We start from the raw sequence: 19,718 nt of genomic DNA on the forward strand, positions 1-19,718 counted from the left end.
AGATGTCCTTTCCTGGTTTATTCCCATGTGGAGTGATTTCCCTCCAAGATGAATCTCCCAGAGCTTGTGGAGTGGTTCAGTGCATGCAGGAGGTGATTTATTCTCCAGGGCAGGTTGGTTGTGGTTTGAAGTTCATCCTCTTCCAGCTCCCTGATTAGGCTGTTCATGTTCTGAAGGTTTTTTCTCCATGAAACAGCAGTGCCAGAGGACCTGTCTGAGGAGTTAAATTAAGGTGGCTCAGGTGTACCTGTGCCCTGGCACACACTGAGCCCTGAGGGGCTCCTGCGGGGGCCCTGGGTACCAGAGCACCTGCAGTGGGTGCTGGAGCTGTGCTGGGGACAGCAGGATGTTCCATGTCCTCAGAAGTGTCACAGGAGCTTCCTGACACCCTTCTTTCCTTGAAAATACCACACCAACACAAATGCTTGTTTTGCTGAACGGGTTTCTTATGAAAATGATCTTGGTGAGAGTTTCGCAAGCACAGCGCTGCTTCCAGAGGGAGCTCATGAGATTTTGGGATGAACACTGCCTTTCATTGTTCCACAGTGTTTGAGTTGAACCAAGAGCAGTGAATTTTTTTTGCTTCATCTCAAATTGCTGGCATTGCTGGCTAGCATGTCTGAGTGCAGCATCTGATGCTGTTTCCTTAGGGAGAAGGGGCTCCTTTCTGCACTCGGAGTTTGTTCTTTCCATCTCAGCTGAATGTGGTGATAGTGATGGAAGTGAATATTTGGGTGCCTTGTGTGAGCAGCAGGGACACAAAGGCCCTTTCCAGCACAGCTTCAGCCCAGGTGTGTCTCACTGCCTGTTTCAGTCTGGGCACTGCCAGAATTCATGGCTCTCCCTCAGGGATGCCAGGTCAGCATCCTGGGGTCTCCATATCCCTGCCAAGTGCAGTCCCCAGCACGAGGTCTGGTGCTCAGATCTGAGCTGCTGCCCTGGTGCTGCAGGTGGGTTTCTGTGGTGCCTCAGACACCCACCTGCTGTTTGCTGCAAACACTCACAGCTGGCTCCCACCCAGCCTGAAAGGCTTGGGACAGATTCAGTGGCAGGTTTGTGTGTGTCTAATTAGTTTGCTTACAGTTCCTCACATCTGTTCAGTTCCTTAAACTTCACAGAAGGGACAGGGCTGTAATGCTTTCCCTTCAGCAGCACTTGTTCTATATTCAGTGCGGGAAATAACTTGTTCCCAACTTGGGCTTGGGCCAGGAATTGTTCCCCTGAGGCAGAGATGTATACAACAACTCCTGGAGTATCTTACACCTACCATGGGAAAGAAGGTTCAAAGGCACACAGTTGTGATAAAACCAGTATTTAAATTCTGCCCACTTCATTTACTTATTTATTAACTCCAGGAGTCTTGCTGAGAGACTGACATGTCATCACTCTCACTGGATGGTGAAACTAGAATGGCTGCTGTCTGGCTCAGGGACTGGAGGAAGCAGTTCCTAAATCCAAGGGCTTGCTCCTGCACAGCCAGTTCCTTTTCCCTGCACTGGGAGGAGAGGAAGAAAGGTTTCAGAAACATTAAAAATATCTGCAGGTCCCTGCCTGTGCTTGTTCCTGTCTGCTGCAGCCACACTGTTGCTGCCAGTGCCCAGCTGTTAGTCTGGACAGCAGCATGTTTTTGTGTCTACAATAGTAATAAATCAATATTTTTCTTTTTTTTTTTCCAAGTTATTTATTTCTGAGTATGTAATGAAACCCTTAAGTGGGAATGTGCCATCAGTGAGTGTGTGTGTGGAGGGTGTATCTTAGCTCTGCTTTTCATTCACAGAAATGTCTTTTCTGAAATGCCTGTTCCCTGTTTGGAAAGCATTCCAGGCTCCTGTGTGAACATCCAGACATGAGGAGCATTCCAGCTGTGTAGGGCAGGATTGTGCTTTTGCTGGAGTGTAACAACATTAGGCACAAGTTTCTTTCAGACAGCAAAATGTCAGTGCTGGAGGTAGTGAAGTTGTCAGCCTGTCTCCCTTAGCCTGGCTGAGGATTGGCTGTGAGAGCCTGGCAGTGCTCCGTGTCCAGCCTGGGATGAAGGTGCCTGCTCCGAGCTGCCTTGGCAGCCCCAGCCCCTGGCACGGGGCTGGAGGGCTGCAGCCTGGCACTGCCAGTGCTGAGCCTAAAGAGGAGTATTTTAAGGAACACTTGATTACAGTGCAGGGTGCTGTGCTGCTAAAAATGCCCGTGGGATTAATGGATGGGAGAACATGGATGGGAGAGCCCTGCCTGAGGAGGGATCAGGCTGTGCCTCGCTGGGGGACACAGGGCTGGGCTCTGCAAACCTGAGGGGTGGGAGGGCATCTGGAGATGGTGCAGCCCTGGGGCTGGGGGGTGCTTGGGCTCTGGGGAGCTCTCTGTTGTTGTTCCAAGAGCAGAGTGTGTGGATTTGGATTGTCACTGCCCTTATGGGAAGCCCAGAGCTGAGCCCTTTGTCAGAGGTGTTTGGCCTGGGTCCCTGCTCCCCCATCGGCGAGGGGTGCCTGCAGCACCCAGGGCTTGCTCAGCCCCGGCAGCACGGTGCCCCTGCTCCCCGGGAGGGCTGCAGTCCCTCCCAGAGCACAGGGAGCTGCACAGAGTTCCTTGGAACAATCATCACCTTGTGCAGGCTGGTGCAGCACGCTGAGAGCGTTGTGTCTCCCACAGGTGAAGGAATCGGATGGTGTGGTTAACGATGAGCTGCCGAACTGCTGGGAGTGTCCAAAGTGCAACCACGCAGGGAAAACTGGAAAAGTGAGTTTAATGGGAATAAGTGGTGCTGGAATGACATACAAAATCTTAAGCATTCCCTCTGTTTATAGATAGACTTTAGCCCAATACCAGCTTTTGGTTTTGTGCTTAATTCAGGTTTTGTTCTTAGTTACCCATGGTGGGGGGTTGGACTGAGGTGATCTTTAGGGCCCCTACCGACCCAAGGCATTCCAGAGTTACGTGGCTCATTCCATGATGGAATGTCTCCATGTGAGCTGGAGACAAGCTCACAGCTCTCTGGTCTTCAGTAATTTTTGTATACTTGTACCAACACTTCACCCAGCACCTGGGGAATATTTAGGTTACTTCTGTGCACTGCTGCATGTTAATTTTGACAATGGAAAGTCCTGAAATTAAAAATTCACAAGCAATTATGCAAAACCTGGAGTGTCTGTTGGAATTAGTGAAACACTATTTCTTTGCAGACTGAGACAGACACTTGCAAGTGTGTAGTTAGAAAAATAACCTCAGGAAAATTAAAACTTCTGACTCCTTACTAATAATTTTGTGAGTTAAAAAGTGACGAAGCCGGCAGCGTTGGAGTGCTGGTGGCAGGGTGAAGAGCTGGGAGATGCATGAGGTATAAAGTTGGCTTGTGTTTTGTGTCTCTCTGGCGTACAAGCAAAAGCGCGGACCAGGATTTAAATACGCGTCAAATCTCCCGGGCTCGCTGCTGAAGGAGCAGAAGATTAACAGAGACAACAAGGAAGTGCCCGACGCTGCCAAACGGAAAGGGGACTGCGAGGAGACTCCCAGGAGGAAATCAGAGGAACATTCCAAAAAGGCTCCGGTTGACTCCATCCTGAGGAGAAAGTCTGACGAGGTGCATCTGTGGAGGAAGCGGAAATTCGAGAAGTCCCAGGAGCCCACGATGAGAAAGAGGGTAAGGCCCAGCCCTGCTGGGCTCTGCACAGGGCCTGGGCTGCCTGGGGCTGCTCTCTCTGCTCCCCTGGCTCTGAGCTCATCCCCAGGTCCCAGGCTCTTCCCAGAGGAACTGGGATTTTTTACCATTCTGGTAAAAGCTGCTGCTCTGACAGGACAGTGGCTGGGACAGGGACACTCAGGTTGATGTTCAGAGGCCAAAAGCACTGGGCTGTGGCTCTTGTTTTATTCAAGATACTGAAAAACCCACTTTGACTGAAAAGTCTTTACAAGGTGCTCAGAGTAAGAACAAGGTGAAAATCAATTTTTCATGGAAGCCTTTTCAGGTCTCTCCACGTGGTGGCGCCTGGCAGCTGTTTTGGGGCTGCTTTGGGGCTGTGCCACCCTGGGAAGCTCTGGAGAGGACACCTTGGGGTGCCTGCAGAGAGCAGGAGCTGCTCCCAGCAGTTGTGTGGGCAACTTGGCCCTGAACATGGCAGTCAGGACTCTCAGGCCAGGCAGGGCCACTGAATTTTCGTGTAGATTCCAAAATGTGGTACTTGGGATCTGCAGAAATGCTGGTTTGCAGAGCAGAAATGAGAGCTCCAGTTTACTGTGCCTCATGACTAAAGTGGCTGATGGCTGTAAAATCAGAGTCAGTGACTGGACTGGTGTTGCCTGTGAAGCTCCCAGGGGTGGGAGTCAGTCTGTCCTGCAAGGCTGGACAGTGGGGATGCTGCAGGATGGCAGATGTAGGGATTTGGGCTGCTTTGGTGGAGAGAGAGCAAAACTCACAGTAGCAGTTCATGCACAGCTGCTTGCTGGCCATGCTTTCCTTTTCCCATCACTTTGGACTGCCCCCAGTGAGGAAGGCACTGTGGGTCACCACATTACCACACAACACAAAAAATGTGTTTGGGCTTTTTACTTTCTTCCAGCAACCAAAACTTGGAGAAGAAAACTTTATCCCACTTAAATCTTGAAATTACAGAATCTGTCTCCCTTATGGAAACCTTTAACTCCAGGACAGTTCAGCTGCACTGTCTGGGTTTATATTTTCTCTTCTGGTGTCCTGTATTAAAACACAGCAGCCAGTTGTGTTTTGATGACCCAAGGAATAAAAATCTGATCCTGTCCTGATGTTTGGCCCTCCCTGTGTGGTTGAACGTTGGCCCAGTCACACAGCACATCCTGGAGTCCCTGCTCCCCCCAGGGATGTCCTGGCACACTGCTGCCCTCACAGCCTGGCATGACCACAGGATTCCAGTGCCTGTAAGGGGAGCACCCGTCAGTGCCTGTGTCAGGGGGGCTGGGAGCTGCACTGGCCTGCTGTAGTAATGTTTTATTCTATCCTGTCATTACCTTACTGGGACTTCTCCCTTTATAATATGTTAATTTAAAGGCAGGGTGATCAGCTTTCTCCACCATGCAGTGTGGGCTGAAACTTGGGAACAGAGCCATGCCTTGATCCAATGAGTTCATTGGGAAAGCGAAAGCACAGGCCTCTGACACAACAAGTGTGCTCACAGCAGCTCCCTCTCCCTGCCAGTGCAGATCTGCTTGTTAGAGCTATTTCATTTTAACAGCTGCTGACTTCTTTCTTGCTTGTGGTGATCAGATTAGGCTTGAAGCTTTCCTGGGCCTCAGTTTGTGTCTCACATGGCCTGGTGCATTGGAGGGGGTGGATGAGGGGGGAGGAGTGCAGAGCAGTTTGTTGGGAGCAGAAACTGGGGCAGGAGGAAGGTCCTGTCAGATCCCTGTTCTGCAGGGACTGGAGGGGATGGCCAGGGGCTGGTTGGGTGTAAAGGAGCATCTAAAATGTCTCAAGGAGGCTCTGAGTGTCCTGCAGCCAGGATGGCAGCTGTGATCCCAGAGGTTTTGGGAATGGCCCCTCAGGCCATGATGTGAGGACACTTGGGCAGTGTTTGATGTGGGTGCCCAGTGGATGTGGCCCAAGCCTGGGTCCTTGTGGCCTGCTGGGGACAAAGCTGTCCACGGTGTGCTGCTGATGTTCTGTGTGTAAATGATGCACTCGGAGATGGGCAAGGCCCTGGAGTGTGCAGGAATCTGCAGTGAATCTGTGCATTTGTCACTCCTGGAGTCCAGGGGGTCCATAACTGGAACCCCCATCCCTGCTGCCTCTTGAACTTGTTACCTTTGGCCGGTGGCTGCACCCCGGGGCTGGGATGGGGCTGGCATGGGGCTGGGATAGGTGGGGCCCGGGGCTGGGATGGGGCTGGCATGGGTGGGGCCCGGGGCTGGGATGGGGCTGGGATGGTTGGGACCCGGGGCTGGCAGGGGGCCCGGCCCCAGGCAGGGCTCCTGTGTGGAGCATCCATATGGAAGCTGCTGAGCTCCCACACCCAGCCCTTGTCCCTCCTTGCAGCGGCGATCGTGGAAGGCCCCCGATGACCGAACTGCCATGATCAAGCCCCTGCGGCGCCTCAAGCAGGAGCCCGAGGACGAGCTGCCAGAAGCACCCCCCAGGTCCAAGGACAGCGACCAGTCTCGGTCCAGCTCGCCCACAGCAGGGCCCAGCACGGAGGGCGCCGAGCCCAGGGACAAGAAGAAGTTCAAGATGAGGAGGAAAAGGCGGCTTCCCAATAAGGAACTGAGCAAGGAGCTCAGCAAAGAGCTTAACCAGGAGATCCAAAAAACCGAGAACAGCCTTGCCAATGAGAACCACCAACCCATCAAATCTGAACCGGAGAGCGAGAACGAGGAACCCAAGCGCGCGTTGAACAACAGCGAGAGACTCCACAGGTTCAGCAAAGGGTTGAACGGGACTCCCCGGGAGCTGAGGCACCACCAGCTCATGCCCAGCCTGCGCAGCACCCCCCGGGGCATCGCCCGGCCCCCGCCCTCGCTGTCGCCCCCCAAGTGCATCCAGATGGAGCGGCACGTCATCCGGCCTCCTCCCATCAGCCCCCCTCCGGACTCGCTGCCCCTGGATGACGGGGCAGCCCACGTGATGCAGAGGGAAGTCTGGATGGCTGTCTTTAGCTACCTCAGTCATAGAGACTTGTGCATCTGTATGAGAGTTTGCAAGACCTGGAACAGATGGTAAGGAGGGCGGGACCCGGGGTGTGGTGGGATGGGCACGGAAGGACAGCGGGTGATGGCACTGGTGTCTCCTGGGGAGGGCTGTGGGCTGTCCCTGGAGCTCTGGGGAGCCCAGGCAGAAGGGGTGACCAGCAGAGGTGGCAGATTTCATGTTGTTTTCTCAGAAACAGCAGTTCCCAGCATTTCTGGTGGAGCTGTGTGTGTCAGACTCGGCGTCAGGCTGCCAGGCTCCGGAGCAGCCTGTGCTGGAGTCAGACACTGCAGTGTTCCTGCTGCTGGAACAGCCAGGCTGGCTCAGCCTTGGTGTCATTCTGCCCCAGGCCTTCCTGACTGCCAGCATTTGTGCAGTTCAGTTATTAAATACCTACTGAGATAGTGAGGATCCCACATGTGCCCCTCACAAGGGCTGTGCTGATTGTCTCCCTGAGGAGGGGGCGTGGAGAGCAGCCTGCTCCCTGTGCCAGCAGAGCACGTTCTGCAGGAATCCTTTGTTGATGGTGTTTGCTCTCAGCGTGTCCCTGGTGCTCAGGTTCTGTGGCCCTGACACAGCTGTGGCTGCACAGCAGCAGCAGCAGCTTTAGTGCAGATTTACAGGTTTCAGTGACCTCAGGGAGGCCTTGTGGCTCTGGTGACTCCTGTCCTGCGTTCCTGCTGTGCACAAGGACAGACAGACTGCAACAGGCTCCTTTCCAGCACAGCCTGCTAACAGAACACGCAAAGTAGAGGCTGATAATTCAGTGTGAGGTGATGTGTGTGGAGTGTCTTCTCCGTGGGCTGCTTGGTCTCACTGAAACCTGCCAAATGCATTTTCTATTTAAATACTGTATTTGCTAATAAAAAAAAAAGCAGACTCCTGCACACTCATCAGGACTTGGTTTTGTTGCCCTTAGAGACCCATAAAGAGCGAAAAGACACATAATCCACAAGGATAGGAAAAATACAAACACACAACAGGAGAGGGAGGATCTGTTTTCCCAAATCTGCTCATTTTAAGTACAGAAAACAGAGAGTAAATGGGGATATTATTTAAATCAGACTTCATAGTCAAAACATAAGGAAAAAGTGGTGACTTGTCTTCAGGCTATAAAACAGATTTTAGTAAGTGCTGGGATGACTTAGAATGGGATCCAAAGTTGTTGACACTTGTAATTCTGTGGAAGTAATTCCATGCTTTATTGCAGGATATATTTGATAGAAAAACTTGAAACTTATGTAACAATTTGTGGGGTTGTGTTTATCTTTGCAATACTTGGCCTTATTTTTGCAATTTTCAGTTAAGTGCTGTAGTTTTTCCTACTGTTTAATGACACCTTTTAAAGCCTTACCAAAATCCAAACAGGTGCCAAATTAAGTGCTGTTGGCTTTTTTTCTTTTTGGGTAGGTGCTGTGACAAAAGATTATGGACCAAAATAGATTTAAACCATTGTAAATCCATCACTCCACTTATGCTTAGTGGCATTATTAGGAGACAGCCTGTAACCCTTGATCTTAGCTGGACAAATATATCTAAAAAGCAGCTGAGTTGGCTTATCAACAGACTGCCAGGTAAGTGATGTGTTCTCATCACCAAATCACAAATCAGTTTGCATATGAAACCAGTCTATGTCTGAACTGCAGCCTCTGGGGAAAGAGTCCAGGGACTGGGGTGGCCTAGAGGAGTAGGCTGTACTAGGAGGGCTGGAGATGTGTGAAAATGAAGCATCAGTGGGTTAAAGTGAACCAAAATTATTTTTTCTGACTACTTGACATGTTCAGTTGAAATAATTTGAGGCAGGTCTTGCCCAGCAGGTAATGAATGCTGCTGGGGAAAGGGCTGAGGGCACTGGGGGCAGGAGTGAAGTTCCAGCGGTGGGACAGATGGAGAGCTGGGCAGGAGGAGGGGACGGTGGTCAGAGCAGCCTGGGGGTGCCAGTGGGGTCACTGGGATTGCCTGGGAAGGTCCCAGTGCTCCAACCTGTTCTGTGTCTGCAGGTCTGCGGGACCTGCTGTTGTCAGGGTGCTCTTGGATAGCAGTGTCAGCACTTTGTAGCTCCAGTTGTCCCTTGCTGCGAACTCTGGACGTGCAGTGGGCGGAAGGACTGAAAGACGCACAAATGAGAGACCTCCTGTCCCCGCCCACGGACAACCGGCCAGGTAAGGGCAGGGGGGCCAGGTAAGGGCAGGGGAGCCAGGTAAGGGCACAGGGGCCCGGGAGCCCCATCCCAGCCTGGGGCTGTTCTGTGCTTGGCCCCCCTTGGAGCAAACGGGCAGGAGCCCCCCCAGCCGAGCCCGCGGGGCTGGGGCCGTGCTGCCCCTCGGGAGTTCGAGGCAGGGACGTGCAGCACTCCTGGCTGGAGCCCCGGGGTGACAGGGAGGTTCTGTGGCTGCTGAGCCCTCATCTGAGCCACTCTGCTGGTTTTCTGTCTGACTTTCTTCTCTTCAGGCTGCAATGGGTGTACTTTAGAGAGTATGGAAACACTTTCTTCCAGTTCAGGGAAGGAGCAGTTCTGTGGGTCATGCCACATTCACCCGGATTTCAGCTCAGGTGAAATTTTGAGCAAATCAGATCTGCTTTCTGGCATGCACGGCACAGCCTACTGCTTATTCCCGACTTGTAATTCCGCTGGGCCCCTGCAGTTACTTTCATCCCTTTTGTTTTGAAATCAGGAGGTGGCTTTGTCCACATGCCTGTTCCAAAAATAGACAAGTGTTCCTGCTGATGTTCCCTCCAAAGCTCCAGACAGGCAAAAGCGTGTGAAGTTGACCCAGGGCAGCAGTGTTGTGTGTCACGGTGCATTTCACAGAGGCCTGCAGACGTTGGCAGCACGGGGTGGGGCTCGTGGGGGTGACCTGGTGCCTCTTCCACAGGTCAGATCGACAACCGCAGCAAGCTACGGAACATCGTGGAGCTGCGCCTGGCGGGGCTGGACATCACGGACGCTTCGCTGCGCCTCATCATCCGGCACATGCCCCTGCTCTCCAAACTCAACCTCAGCTACTGTAACCACGTCACAGATCAGTCTATTAACCTGCTGACCGCCGTCGGAACCACCACGCGGGATTCCTTAACGGAAATTAATTTATCAGGTAAGGGATGGGGGGGAACTGCCAGGGCATCGCAGCTCTGAGGGGGTTTGGCCCAGCCCTGCCCTGCTCCTGGTGTGGCTCCCTGGCAGCAGCTCTGCCACCGTGTGCTGCTGGTGGCAATGGCCCCGCAGCTGCCAGGAGCTGCTGCAGTCACGCTCATCCTCTGGGGGATTTTCTGCACATCTGGGCTGCCTGGCTTGGTCCCATGGGTTACACAACAGCTGGGGGCTGGGCATTCCTCTGCTGGGGATGGAGCTGGTGGGGATTCCTCGTGCTGGAGGAAAAAATCAGTGCTGAATTGCTCCCCTCTGCTCTCCCCAGACTGCAATAAGGTCACTGACCAGTGCCTGTCTTACTTCAAACGTTGTGGGAACATCTGCCAGATCGACCTGAGGTACTGCAAGCAGGTGACGAAGGAGGGCTGTGAGCAGTTCATAGCAGAGATGTCCGTGAGCGTCCAGTTCGGGCAGGTGGAAGAAAAACTTCTGCAAAAACTGAGTTAGTTAAAGGACTCGTGTAAATACTGGGGCAAGGGGGGGAAGGGACTAAGAACACGTAGGGATTTTATTTTCAATTGGGAACTTGGAATATCAGAAAATGCCGTGATTGGATTTTACAACTCTTGTTGAGGAGAGAACAACGTGAAACTACCCATGTTAAGAATTTCAACTTGTGCCACTAATTCAGTCCACCTGGGATGACCTGCACTGGCTCTTATGCAAATTCATAAGGCGACTGTTACTGATGATAATTGTTCACACCCTGGAAGAAGACTGAGCTCCAAGAAATACTGTTATTTAAAATACCACAGCATGTGCTTGGTAGTGTAAATTTGATTTCTGCTTTTCATTTCTTAAAACAAGAAAAAAAAAAGTTGGTGTCATTTAAGTGGACCACGCACTGCATTTCTGCCTTCTTAACACGTTTTGTTTTGTTACATCTTACATTATGCAGAACTATTTTTGTACAAAAATTGTTTAAAAATTATTTATGCAATGTTTGAATGCATTACCAGTGTTTCGGTTTTGATTGCCAATTTTTATCTTTACTTATGGTAGGCGAGAACTTAACCTATACTTCGTAGGCAGTATCTATCTACAAACGTGCCCAGGTCAGGAAAAGTAGGTTCATACTTTCAACTTAAAGCATGTTTTAATGGAAGTTTATATCCTGCTTTGTATACTTCAGAAGTGACATAAGCATGTTGTGGAAATAAGGTGTAAATTATAGTTGAAGTAAAACACTTTTATCTGTATAGAAATCACCTTTTTCTCAAAATTTTAAAAAAATTCCAATTTCAGCTTTTGCACATAGGAGGGTTTCACTCTGTAGCATGAGCTCTTGTACTCAATATAAAATTAATTTATACAGTGAGTCCAGCAGTAGAATAAATGGTCAAACGTAGTCTCTCTTTCTTTGAAGTGTGAGTTGAGTTCTCATTTAAGGTTTATAACATGGTTATTTCCTGATTGTAAAATTCTGCATTCATAAGTGCCATTGTTGTACGGTGTTGTTTTCGTAGACCTTCCTGATGCAGTTTTACCTTTGTTGAATTTGTATAAACAATTGTACAAAAACAGGCGCTGGCTCTGCGCGTTTCTGTGGGGGCAGGGGGCGGCTGCAGGAGCTCTGCCCAGGGCTCTGAGCGTTTGCCAGGGCATTGTTACAGCCAGGGCTCTGCCCAGGTCAGCTCCAGGATCACTGACAGCTTGAGAACATCAGAACTGGAGCCAAGTAACCGCCAGGGCTGGCTAAGAAAAGAGACAGAGGCTGAGAGAGTCCATCACCCATCTTTATTGAGTTCCAGTGGCTAATGAGCAGCATGGAAATAACACCGAGGGCACGTCTGTCTTCATTAGCCTCCCCTCTGGACAGACTCCAGGAATTAAGTACCTTTAAAAAGTTACTTCTAAAAAATAAAGCCATTGAGAGGTTTGCTCCCTTCTGAAAAATACCCAGTAGAGCTTGGAGCTGTGTTTTGTGTGAGGAGGAGCTGCTTTCTCTCTTCCAAGCCAGCCTAAGTATTCACAAAAATAAGAGCAGGTGCCAGAGCAGCACAGGTCCAGTTCTCAGGTCCTGCACCCTCAGCCAAGCACAGCCTTGGCTCTTTGCTGCCACAGGGGAACTCAAACGAGAAACTTTTTTAACCAACTCTGCTTAAAGAATAACTGAACACACATGGTCCTTCCTCACCTTTTTTACAGTGAGCTTCACCAATCCCACTCGTGGCCATGCTTGGTCACAGGCGTCCTGTTCTCACCCCAGCACAGGCTCCTCCTGCTGCTCCCTTCCCCAGGTCATTGCTCACAGACTCCTACAGGGACCCTCACAATTCCTGCTCCAAGAGGAGCTGGACCCCAGCTCCTGGCACCAAGCTCAGCCTGACCCTGGGCCAAGGGCTGGCAGCAATACAGGCCCTCAGCAGCCCCTGGGAAGCTGGTCTGGGTGACTTGAGCAGGAGATTTGAAACAAAAACTGTCCCTGCTCCTGCCTCCCCCTCCCAGTTAAGGTTAGTAAGCTGTACATTCCACGTTAGCAGCAAGGAGCTGGTGCCCCTGGTCAGGATTCACAGTAACATCAGGCTGTGGGCACATGGAGTACAATCATCACAGGTTAATAGTTACAACTGGCATGAGCGGATTAAGGACCACGCTAACATGGTTTACTATGTAACCTTTCTTAAAAAAATAGTTTATTCCTAAACTAGAAACCACTTAGTAACTGGTTTTTGGAGCCCACCAGGCAGAGCCCGGTGCGGCCCCTGAGCCCTGCAGAGTGATGGAGTGTCTTGTACACTGACAGAGAACAGCCAGGACAGCACACGTGTCATGACAGACATTCAGAGGGAGCAATCAGCATGAAGCACGATTGCTTAAGGGCTTCTGTGCAGGAACAGTTCATGGCAGTGCTTCCTAAGCTGTGTCCGACAGCAGCACGGCAGCCCGGCTGTCAGAACAGATACATTCTATCATTAGGGAAAAGCTGAATAATCAACTGATATATTCATTGCTTCTAATGCACTAGAGAACACCACAGGCTAACAGGCTCAAGCAGAGGTGTTTGCTGACCACTTGCCGAGTGCTGAATGCGTAAGGACAGGTGAGATTCTTCAGAAGAGAGCAAGAACTGCTGTAAACAGTTTGACTCCAACAATCTGTGGGGCTGTAAGGTCAGTGGGGCAGCACCTGGGCCTGCCCAGCCCTGCGCTGCAGGAGCTGCTTGAAAAACCTTTCACCACCTTGAACATGTTGCTGTTGAAAAGGCTGAATTTAACCGGAACAAGAAGGCTGCCGTGTGCCCCAGGGCCCAGCACTCCCGCCCACGGGAGTCCTGCCCGGGGCGCGGGGCAGGGCCGCGTTAGGATTTGAAGACGTGCACGGCGCGCACCACGTACTGCCGGCAGATGGGGCACTCGCTCATCCTCTTGCCGCACTTGGTGCAGGTGACCATGTGGCCGCACTCCAGCAGCACGCAGTCGATCACGGCGTCCATGCAGATCCGGCACAGGCTGTCGTCGTCCTCGTTCAGCTGCATCCTCTCCCCCTCTGCAAACCAACAGAGAGGGAGGTCACACCCTGGGCCCTGCAGAGCCAGGACAGTTCCAGCCCAGCCATGCTTCATCCTCTCACATGAACTTTTTTTAACCCCCAGCTATGAATTAATCTATATTCTTCCAAAAATAAGCAAAGAAATAAGAACTAGAAAGCGCCTCAAGTGAATATCCAATATTTGACTTCATTCTTTAAACTCAAGAAGCTGTTTTCAATTCAGAATGTAATGACTGCGAAATAACATGCTGGATTAAAATTCAGAGCATGTTGGTTTTCCATATCAGAGCTCACTGTGTGGCAGAACACTTTCCTCAGAAGATTAAACACAACAATAATACAGCAGACTAAGAAGGAGAAGCCTTAAGTAGGCCATAAAGGTGGCAGAGGTGAACAAAACCTGTCAAGTTTCATTGCATACAGTCACCTTCCCCATCAATTCCATCAGATCATGGGGAAAAAAATAAACCTTGAGTTTTTTTCCCAAGTTTTGTGTAAGCAAGAATTGGTCTGAGGACAAATTACACAAGTGAAAGACTCCAAGTGCTGTGTGGAGCAGAGGGCAGAACAGCAGCCACAGAACAACCTTATGAAAATGGGGACTGAGACCAAAGAACTTGGACTTTTGTCACTGTAGATTTTAATTCTGCAGTAACAGACCTGAAGTGCCCTGATCTGCAGAGCTACAGAGCAGCTCTGGCTAATGCCCTGTGAAACCCAGCAAAGCACAGGGAGGTGCCAAGTTCCAGTTCTCTGAGGAACCAGTTCTCAGTTGTGCAATTTTACCTTCACTGTGAAAGCTGAGCTCTCCAAGCTTTGGAAGAAAGTCTCAGAAAAACAGCACAATCCTGGAAAGCTTTGTTTAATCACTGCAGCCATGTTCAGGTACTGCAGGGGCACCCTGCATTGCTAAAACACATTTTCCAGGTGTTCCAGCAGAGCAGACAGAGGTCAGATACCAAATTCTTCCACTAGCAGAACCAAACCAGAAACTGGAAACCAGAAACTCAGTAGCCTTAAGAAAGCAGAAACAAAGAATAAACCTACGTGTCTTGTGGTTCTCCTCGCTCTCTCTGTACAGTCTGCTCACTTTTTCCACAAGTTCCCATTTCTCACAGCATCCTGAGTAGTTGACAAAGTTGCAGGCCAGGATTTCCTTCAGCTGCCGAACACTCAACCCTTCGATGTCCTCCAGGCTGGAGATGTCAGACAGGGAGGCCCTGGCTCTCTTCCTGGCCAGCCCCGGGGTCTGAAACACATCAGCTGTGCTGTTAACTGCCCTGCTTACTTCAGAGCACGTCAGGCTGCAGCAGCTTGGCCGAAGTTTAATTCAGCCATTCATGGCTAGACAGCAAACTCTGGAAGAACCAGAGCATGAGGCCAAATGTTGGCAGAGATATAAAACACTTTAAGGTGTCACATGCCAGAAATCTACTCTTTGGATATCTCACCTGCTCTTCTGCACTTTCTTCTTCTTCATTATTTACAGATGATTCAGTTTGTCCCTGTGTACAAAACGAAACTCATCAGGATAAAAACCCATGTTATTCCCTTATAAAACACTTTCCTTCCTTCCTTCCTTCCTTCCTTCCTTCCAAGGTGATCTCAGGTGACAATGAAATGACATTTTGAAGTTCCAATTGCTACTAATTATCCCAGGTTTAAGTCACTTCTGACATGAACCAGGAATCTTTGCTAATTATCTCCAGCTTTCAGGTGCAGGGTACAAAAGGCATTTTTCCTGCCCCTCCAAACTGTATCAACTGGTGTTTTATTTTAAATTGATACATAAGTATCAAAAATATATAAAACAAAGCAATGCTATAGCACAAATCATGTTAATGACTGTACCCGTGAAGGTGTTCCACTCCCTGTGCTTCCCCTTCTGCTGGCCAGCTCTCCTGGGTTAGACATGGACACAGAGGTGGAGAAGGGGTGGGTGAAGAAGGCCGAGCCCTGGGACCGCGCCGAGCGCAGGCTGCCAGCGTCCGCGTCCTGCCGTGTCCCCAGGCCGTGGTGGCACAGCACCAGCTCCACCAGGTCTTCCTTCTCCCTGCAGGTGTCCGTGGGGATGTTCCTGAGGATCAGGTACTGGCGCAGGTCCTTCACTTTCAGTCTCATTAGCTGAGGCCGCTGGAAGGCCGTTTCTTGCAGCAAGTGGCAAGTGGAACATCTTCTGAGATTCTCTTGTAGGACTGAACAAAGTGAGCAAAAATCCTTTTTGCAGTCACAACACACGTGCTGAGGGGAAAGGAGGGAACCATTCAGCTCTGGCTCACAGGAAACAAATGCAGGTCCTGCTCTCTGCTTCTCCAGGCTACAGAATTTACTATCAGCTCTTCCACTGTCAGTTGTGACAGACATAATTTTTAGGATTTAAATACAGACAACTGCCCTGTCAGTTCTGCAAGTGTTCCAAGGCAGTCCCTTGCTCTTTTGGCACTACTGAAGCAGATTTGAGGTTTCAGTGAAAAATATTATGAATAATCTAATAAAGTATTCAAGTTGCAGTTTAGACAACAAACAAAGCCAAAACCAACTTAAAATACTTCTGAATATACTGTCACTGCTCCCTTCATGTGTGTAAAACAACAGTAAAACCCCAGACTTTAGAGAACCTACTGCTTCCCCAACTGATTGCAAGAAGTAAAGTAGGCTTCACATGTGATGAACCACATGGGAGGGAAATACTCCCAGAAGCCCAGATGTCACTGCTGAAGAGAGCTTTGTTCAAAGGACTCACAATACACAAAAGCTGGGATAGACAAGACTGCCAGCTTCCAGCTGCTGTGAACAAACCCAAACCCCTCAAGGTTTTCAGGATTATAGTAACCTAATACTGCCTTCAGAAATGTTCAACAAAGCCTTGCCATGTGAGCAGGACACAAAGGGAAAACAACACACAAACAGAGGGAAGAGGCTTCATCTGGAAGAGCTGCAGAGGATTAGGTCACTGAGGGGCAAAATAATAATCCTGGACAGTTGTGATACACAGAAATAATAAAATATCAATAATCTCAGTTTTATTTATCTGCATTAACCCACCAAGCTGCCTCCCAAAGAAGGAAGAGGCTGTTGGAGCACAACAGCCTTCAGCAGAACTAAAGCTGGTCAGGAAACAACCACAACTGCCAGACAGAAACTCTAATACTGTATTGTGAGTTTTTAACTTTTCCATCACCCAGCTTGTTCACTCCAGTACTCAACCACTGTTTGGAGCCATCTTCAAAACCAGATTTGCTTTACTTTCAAGATTCTGAAGCTAACACATGTATCTTACAAATCAGAGCCCATGAATTCCCAGGCCAGCCCAGATCCAACGTGTCGCTGACTAATGAACACCAGAGTTACTAACTTCTAATCCTGGTGGAGAGTCACTTCTTGTGACCTCAGAATAAGGCACTTCCTCCTTCCCTGAGGCCTGCATCTGCCTCAGGTTCCTGAGAAAAACACTCATCTCCCACAGATGAGTTCAGAGGGGCAGAGGGGAAAAAATCCAGTGCAATAGGAAATATACTCACTTTTTTCCTGAAAACTGAGAAGGAAAGTCCACAGGCTTTGCAGACGATGTTGGTGCTGGCTGCAGCAGGAGCTGGATATGCTGAGAAGCCTGTGCTTGGTGTAAACCTGAAGGGGCCAGCACCTCCCCCAAAGCCAGCCTGCTGGCCACGCACTGCTCCCGTGCCCATGACTTCATTCAGCAGCCCGCAGCAGGAAGCCCACATGGAAGTAGCTCCCGCCTGAAAACATCACAGAGCAAAGGCAGATCAGGGTCTGAAGGGCACATCAGATGGGCCCTGCTGCTGAGGAGCTGCTTCACTGCATCTGTCCCCATCCCAGGAGCACACGGTGCCAGCTCCCGGGGTCTGGCACGCTGGGGGCTGTGCCAGGGCAGCTCTGCTCCCAGCTGAAATCCACAGCGGGAAATGAAATCCTCGAGAGGCCACGGCAGGCCCAGGCAGCTCACACTCACAGCTCCTCTTCTGGAGAATTCCCCCCAGAGAGAGTGAGGAGCCTGGGGAGTGATGCAACAGCAGAGCAAGGAAGGAGTGGCCGAGAGCCCAGGGCAGGTGAGGGGCAAACCCTGAGGGACAGGCAGGAGCAGCAACTGCTCGTGAGTGATGCACAACTGCCCCTGCAGGAGCTGCTGCACAGCTCACCCAGCTCTGCATGACTCACAGCAAAACTCTCTCTGAAATAACACTCCTGGCTTTCAAACGTGAAACCCAACCTTCGGCAGAAGATAATTACAGTCTGGTTTCACTGAGAAGGAAACATTTTTCAAGATCTCCCTGAACCTCATTTTGTTGCCTTACAGAATGTCTAACAAAAGTTAAAATAAATCTAAATAAACTTATGTTTTAATACTGATTGTATTTCAGTTTTGAGTCACATAATCTTAAAACAGTGGAAATTCTGAACACATAAAGTGCTACTTCTTATCCCTGGAAGCCTTAGGCACTTGATTCTCTATCAAAAGCTCATATTCTACTTCAAGGTGGAATTTGGACTCCAAGCTGGGCAGGTCACAAGTTTAATCACTGTCAGGTGGCTCCCTGAGACCTGCTAGAAAAAACACCAGGGGCAAACAGAATCACAACAGGTTCTCCCTGAAAGGAAACTGAGGGGTACAACTTCCTTTACATACAATTGTTTTTTCATACTTTAACAGCTGTTCTCTTTTTCAAATAATGGCTTTTGAGCCTTTTAAACCTTGCTGTAAACCCCCAGCCAACCAGAACACACACTTCAGCTCTGTAACGTGGTGCTTTAATTCCTGGTGTAACTACACTCATTTCTGCACATTTGCCCTGAACTGAACACAATCCTCTTACACTTGTGGGAACTTAACACCAGAACAACTGGGGATGGGCAGAACGTCTCCTTTCAAACCACAGAAGTAAGAACAGGAGCTTCAGTTACAACATCAAATATACATTCTAATTAAATCCTCTCATCTGTTAAATCCACTCATCATTAGGGGTATTTCAACTGCAGAATTCATCCTGGTGAAGCAAGACCCCTCCGTGCCCTGGGCAGCCAGGAGCTGTTCCTCAGCTTCCCCAGGGGATGAGCTCCAGAGCCCTCCCCGAGCTCCAGGGAGCTCCCACAGCTCACTCCAGCCTGGAGCTGCCAGCCCAGACTCCAGCCAAAGCTTCTTTTATAGTTCTCCATTGTAAGCACTGTGGAAATGCATTAATACTAATTTTCCCTGGACAAAACATAATTATCCTGGTTGATTAGGCAAGAGGAATTAACTTTCCAGAAATACATCCTGAAAACCAATGACAGCTCAGCAGAGCTCTGAGCTTCCAAACTCAGAACTTCTGAAAAATACCTCCTCTCATCATAAGGGAAAGCTGTAACACAACCATTCCTCTCATGCATCACCTCTTCTTCAAAACTGAGGAGCTAATTATGTATCTAAAATATTTCAAAGCAGCCACATAAATAACAGAATAAAATAATTAACCAAAAGGATCTGTCAAAATTCCACCTCCATTTTACACAGCTATGGCCTGCTCAGGGGGCCACAGCAGCACACAATGACCAAAAGGACAGGAGACATTTGACACCACAACCCTGGCCTGAGAGTTTAACACCTGCTTCTTGGACTTATTTTATTCCAGAGCCTGTAACAACTGTTCAGACATCACTGTCAACACCAAACATATATATTTTTAGGAACTTTTCACTGCCCATTTTGGACATAGTGAAGTTGTTGGTATCAAAAAGAAAATCTCTTTATCTTGCTGCCAACCACTCACTCCAGGTGAAAGGCAGGGCTACGTGGGCATTCATTTTCTCCTCAGCCCACGTCACCTGTGGATTCCTTCTGTGCCCTCAGGTCATTAACTGATAATTGCATTACAGCGTCTAGACTCTCCACACTGCTCTGTAAAATGGCACCGTGCTGAAAAGCACCAACACAACACACAAATGAAACACGCTAAGACAAAAAATCCCGCCTTTGAGAATTGATCAAAACATTCCCAATTTCTGCACAGAGCCATCAGTCTCCACTTCCATCGGTATCGTCCCTCTCCGTACCTCGTGTGCATCTCACAGGAGCCAAATCCTGCGTTCCAACTTCTCTGCTGCCGTTTTTAGCTTTAAGGGTGTTTAGTTACCTGACGAGGATTTCACCTGCTGCTCCTGCCACACCTGTGCAACCTGGGTGTGCTGCCCAAGCTGCAGAACGACAGGAGAGCGGCGGGAGGGATTTATTTTTAATCGTTTCCACTGACACTTCCTCTTCACACCCACCTTTGGACCGAGCAGTTCTTTTCCGGGACGGCCCAACAGCCCCGGGGGAGCGACCGAGCTCCGGGAGCCGCCGCTGCGCCCTGGCAGGCCGGGCCCGGGCCCTGCCCGGTGGCTGCCTCAGCGGGGTCCCCGCTCGGCGCTGCCGGGCCCGGCGCCCCTCACGGC

The 19,718-nt window shown here is 50.0% G+C and overlaps 2 protein-coding genes across 8 annotated transcripts in view; one reads left to right on the top strand and one right to left on the bottom strand.

Moving 5' to 3' along the window:
• Nucleotides 1-11,317, top strand: part of KDM2B (lysine demethylase 2B) — a 105,347-nt gene extending 94,030 nt beyond the window's left edge. For 5 of the 6 annotated variants that reach the window (XM_039724386.1, XM_039724388.1, XM_039724391.1 and 2 more), the window contains 7 exons: nt 2,644-2,730; nt 3,362-3,631; nt 5,996-6,672; nt 8,054-8,217; nt 8,644-8,805; nt 9,520-9,738; nt 10,060-11,317. In XM_039724386.1, coding sequence (XP_039580320.1) covers nt 2,644-2,730; nt 3,362-3,631; nt 5,996-6,672; nt 8,054-8,217; nt 8,644-8,805; nt 9,520-9,738; nt 10,060-10,241 — 1,761 coding nt within the window. In that variant the 3' untranslated portion in view covers nt 10,242-11,317. The remainder of the gene's footprint in view (nt 1-2,643; nt 2,731-3,361; nt 3,632-5,995; nt 6,673-8,053; nt 8,218-8,643; nt 8,806-9,519; nt 9,739-10,059) is intronic. The other variant, XM_039724387.1, reaches the window with a different exon arrangement.
• A 200-nt stretch (nt 11,318-11,517) lies between these two features.
• RNF34 (ring finger protein 34) overlaps nt 11,518-19,718 on the bottom strand; it is an 11,873-nt gene continuing 3,672 nt past the window's right edge. The window contains exons 1-6 of one of the 2 annotated variants that reach the window (XM_039724393.1): nt 19,554-19,689; nt 16,808-17,026; nt 15,138-15,527; nt 14,738-14,791; nt 14,334-14,535; nt 11,518-13,283 (exon numbers count right to left, since the gene is read on the bottom strand). In XM_039724393.1, the coding sequence (XP_039580327.1) occupies nt 13,096-13,283; nt 14,334-14,535; nt 14,738-14,791; nt 15,138-15,527; nt 16,808-17,011 (1,038 nt within the window). In that variant the 5' untranslated portion in view covers nt 17,012-17,026; nt 19,554-19,689 and the 3' untranslated portion in view covers nt 11,518-13,095. Of the gene's footprint in view, nt 13,284-14,333; nt 14,536-14,737; nt 14,792-15,137; nt 15,528-16,807; nt 17,027-19,553; nt 19,690-19,718 lie in introns of those variants that run through there. The other variant, XM_039724392.1, reaches the window with a different exon arrangement.

This window comes from Passer montanus, unplaced genomic scaffold (assembly GCF_014805655.1).
Source record: "Passer montanus isolate IOZ18808 unplaced genomic scaffold, ASM1480565v1 scaffold53, whole genome shotgun sequence".
NCBI lineage: Eukaryota > Metazoa > Chordata > Aves > Passeriformes > Passeridae > Passer > Passer montanus.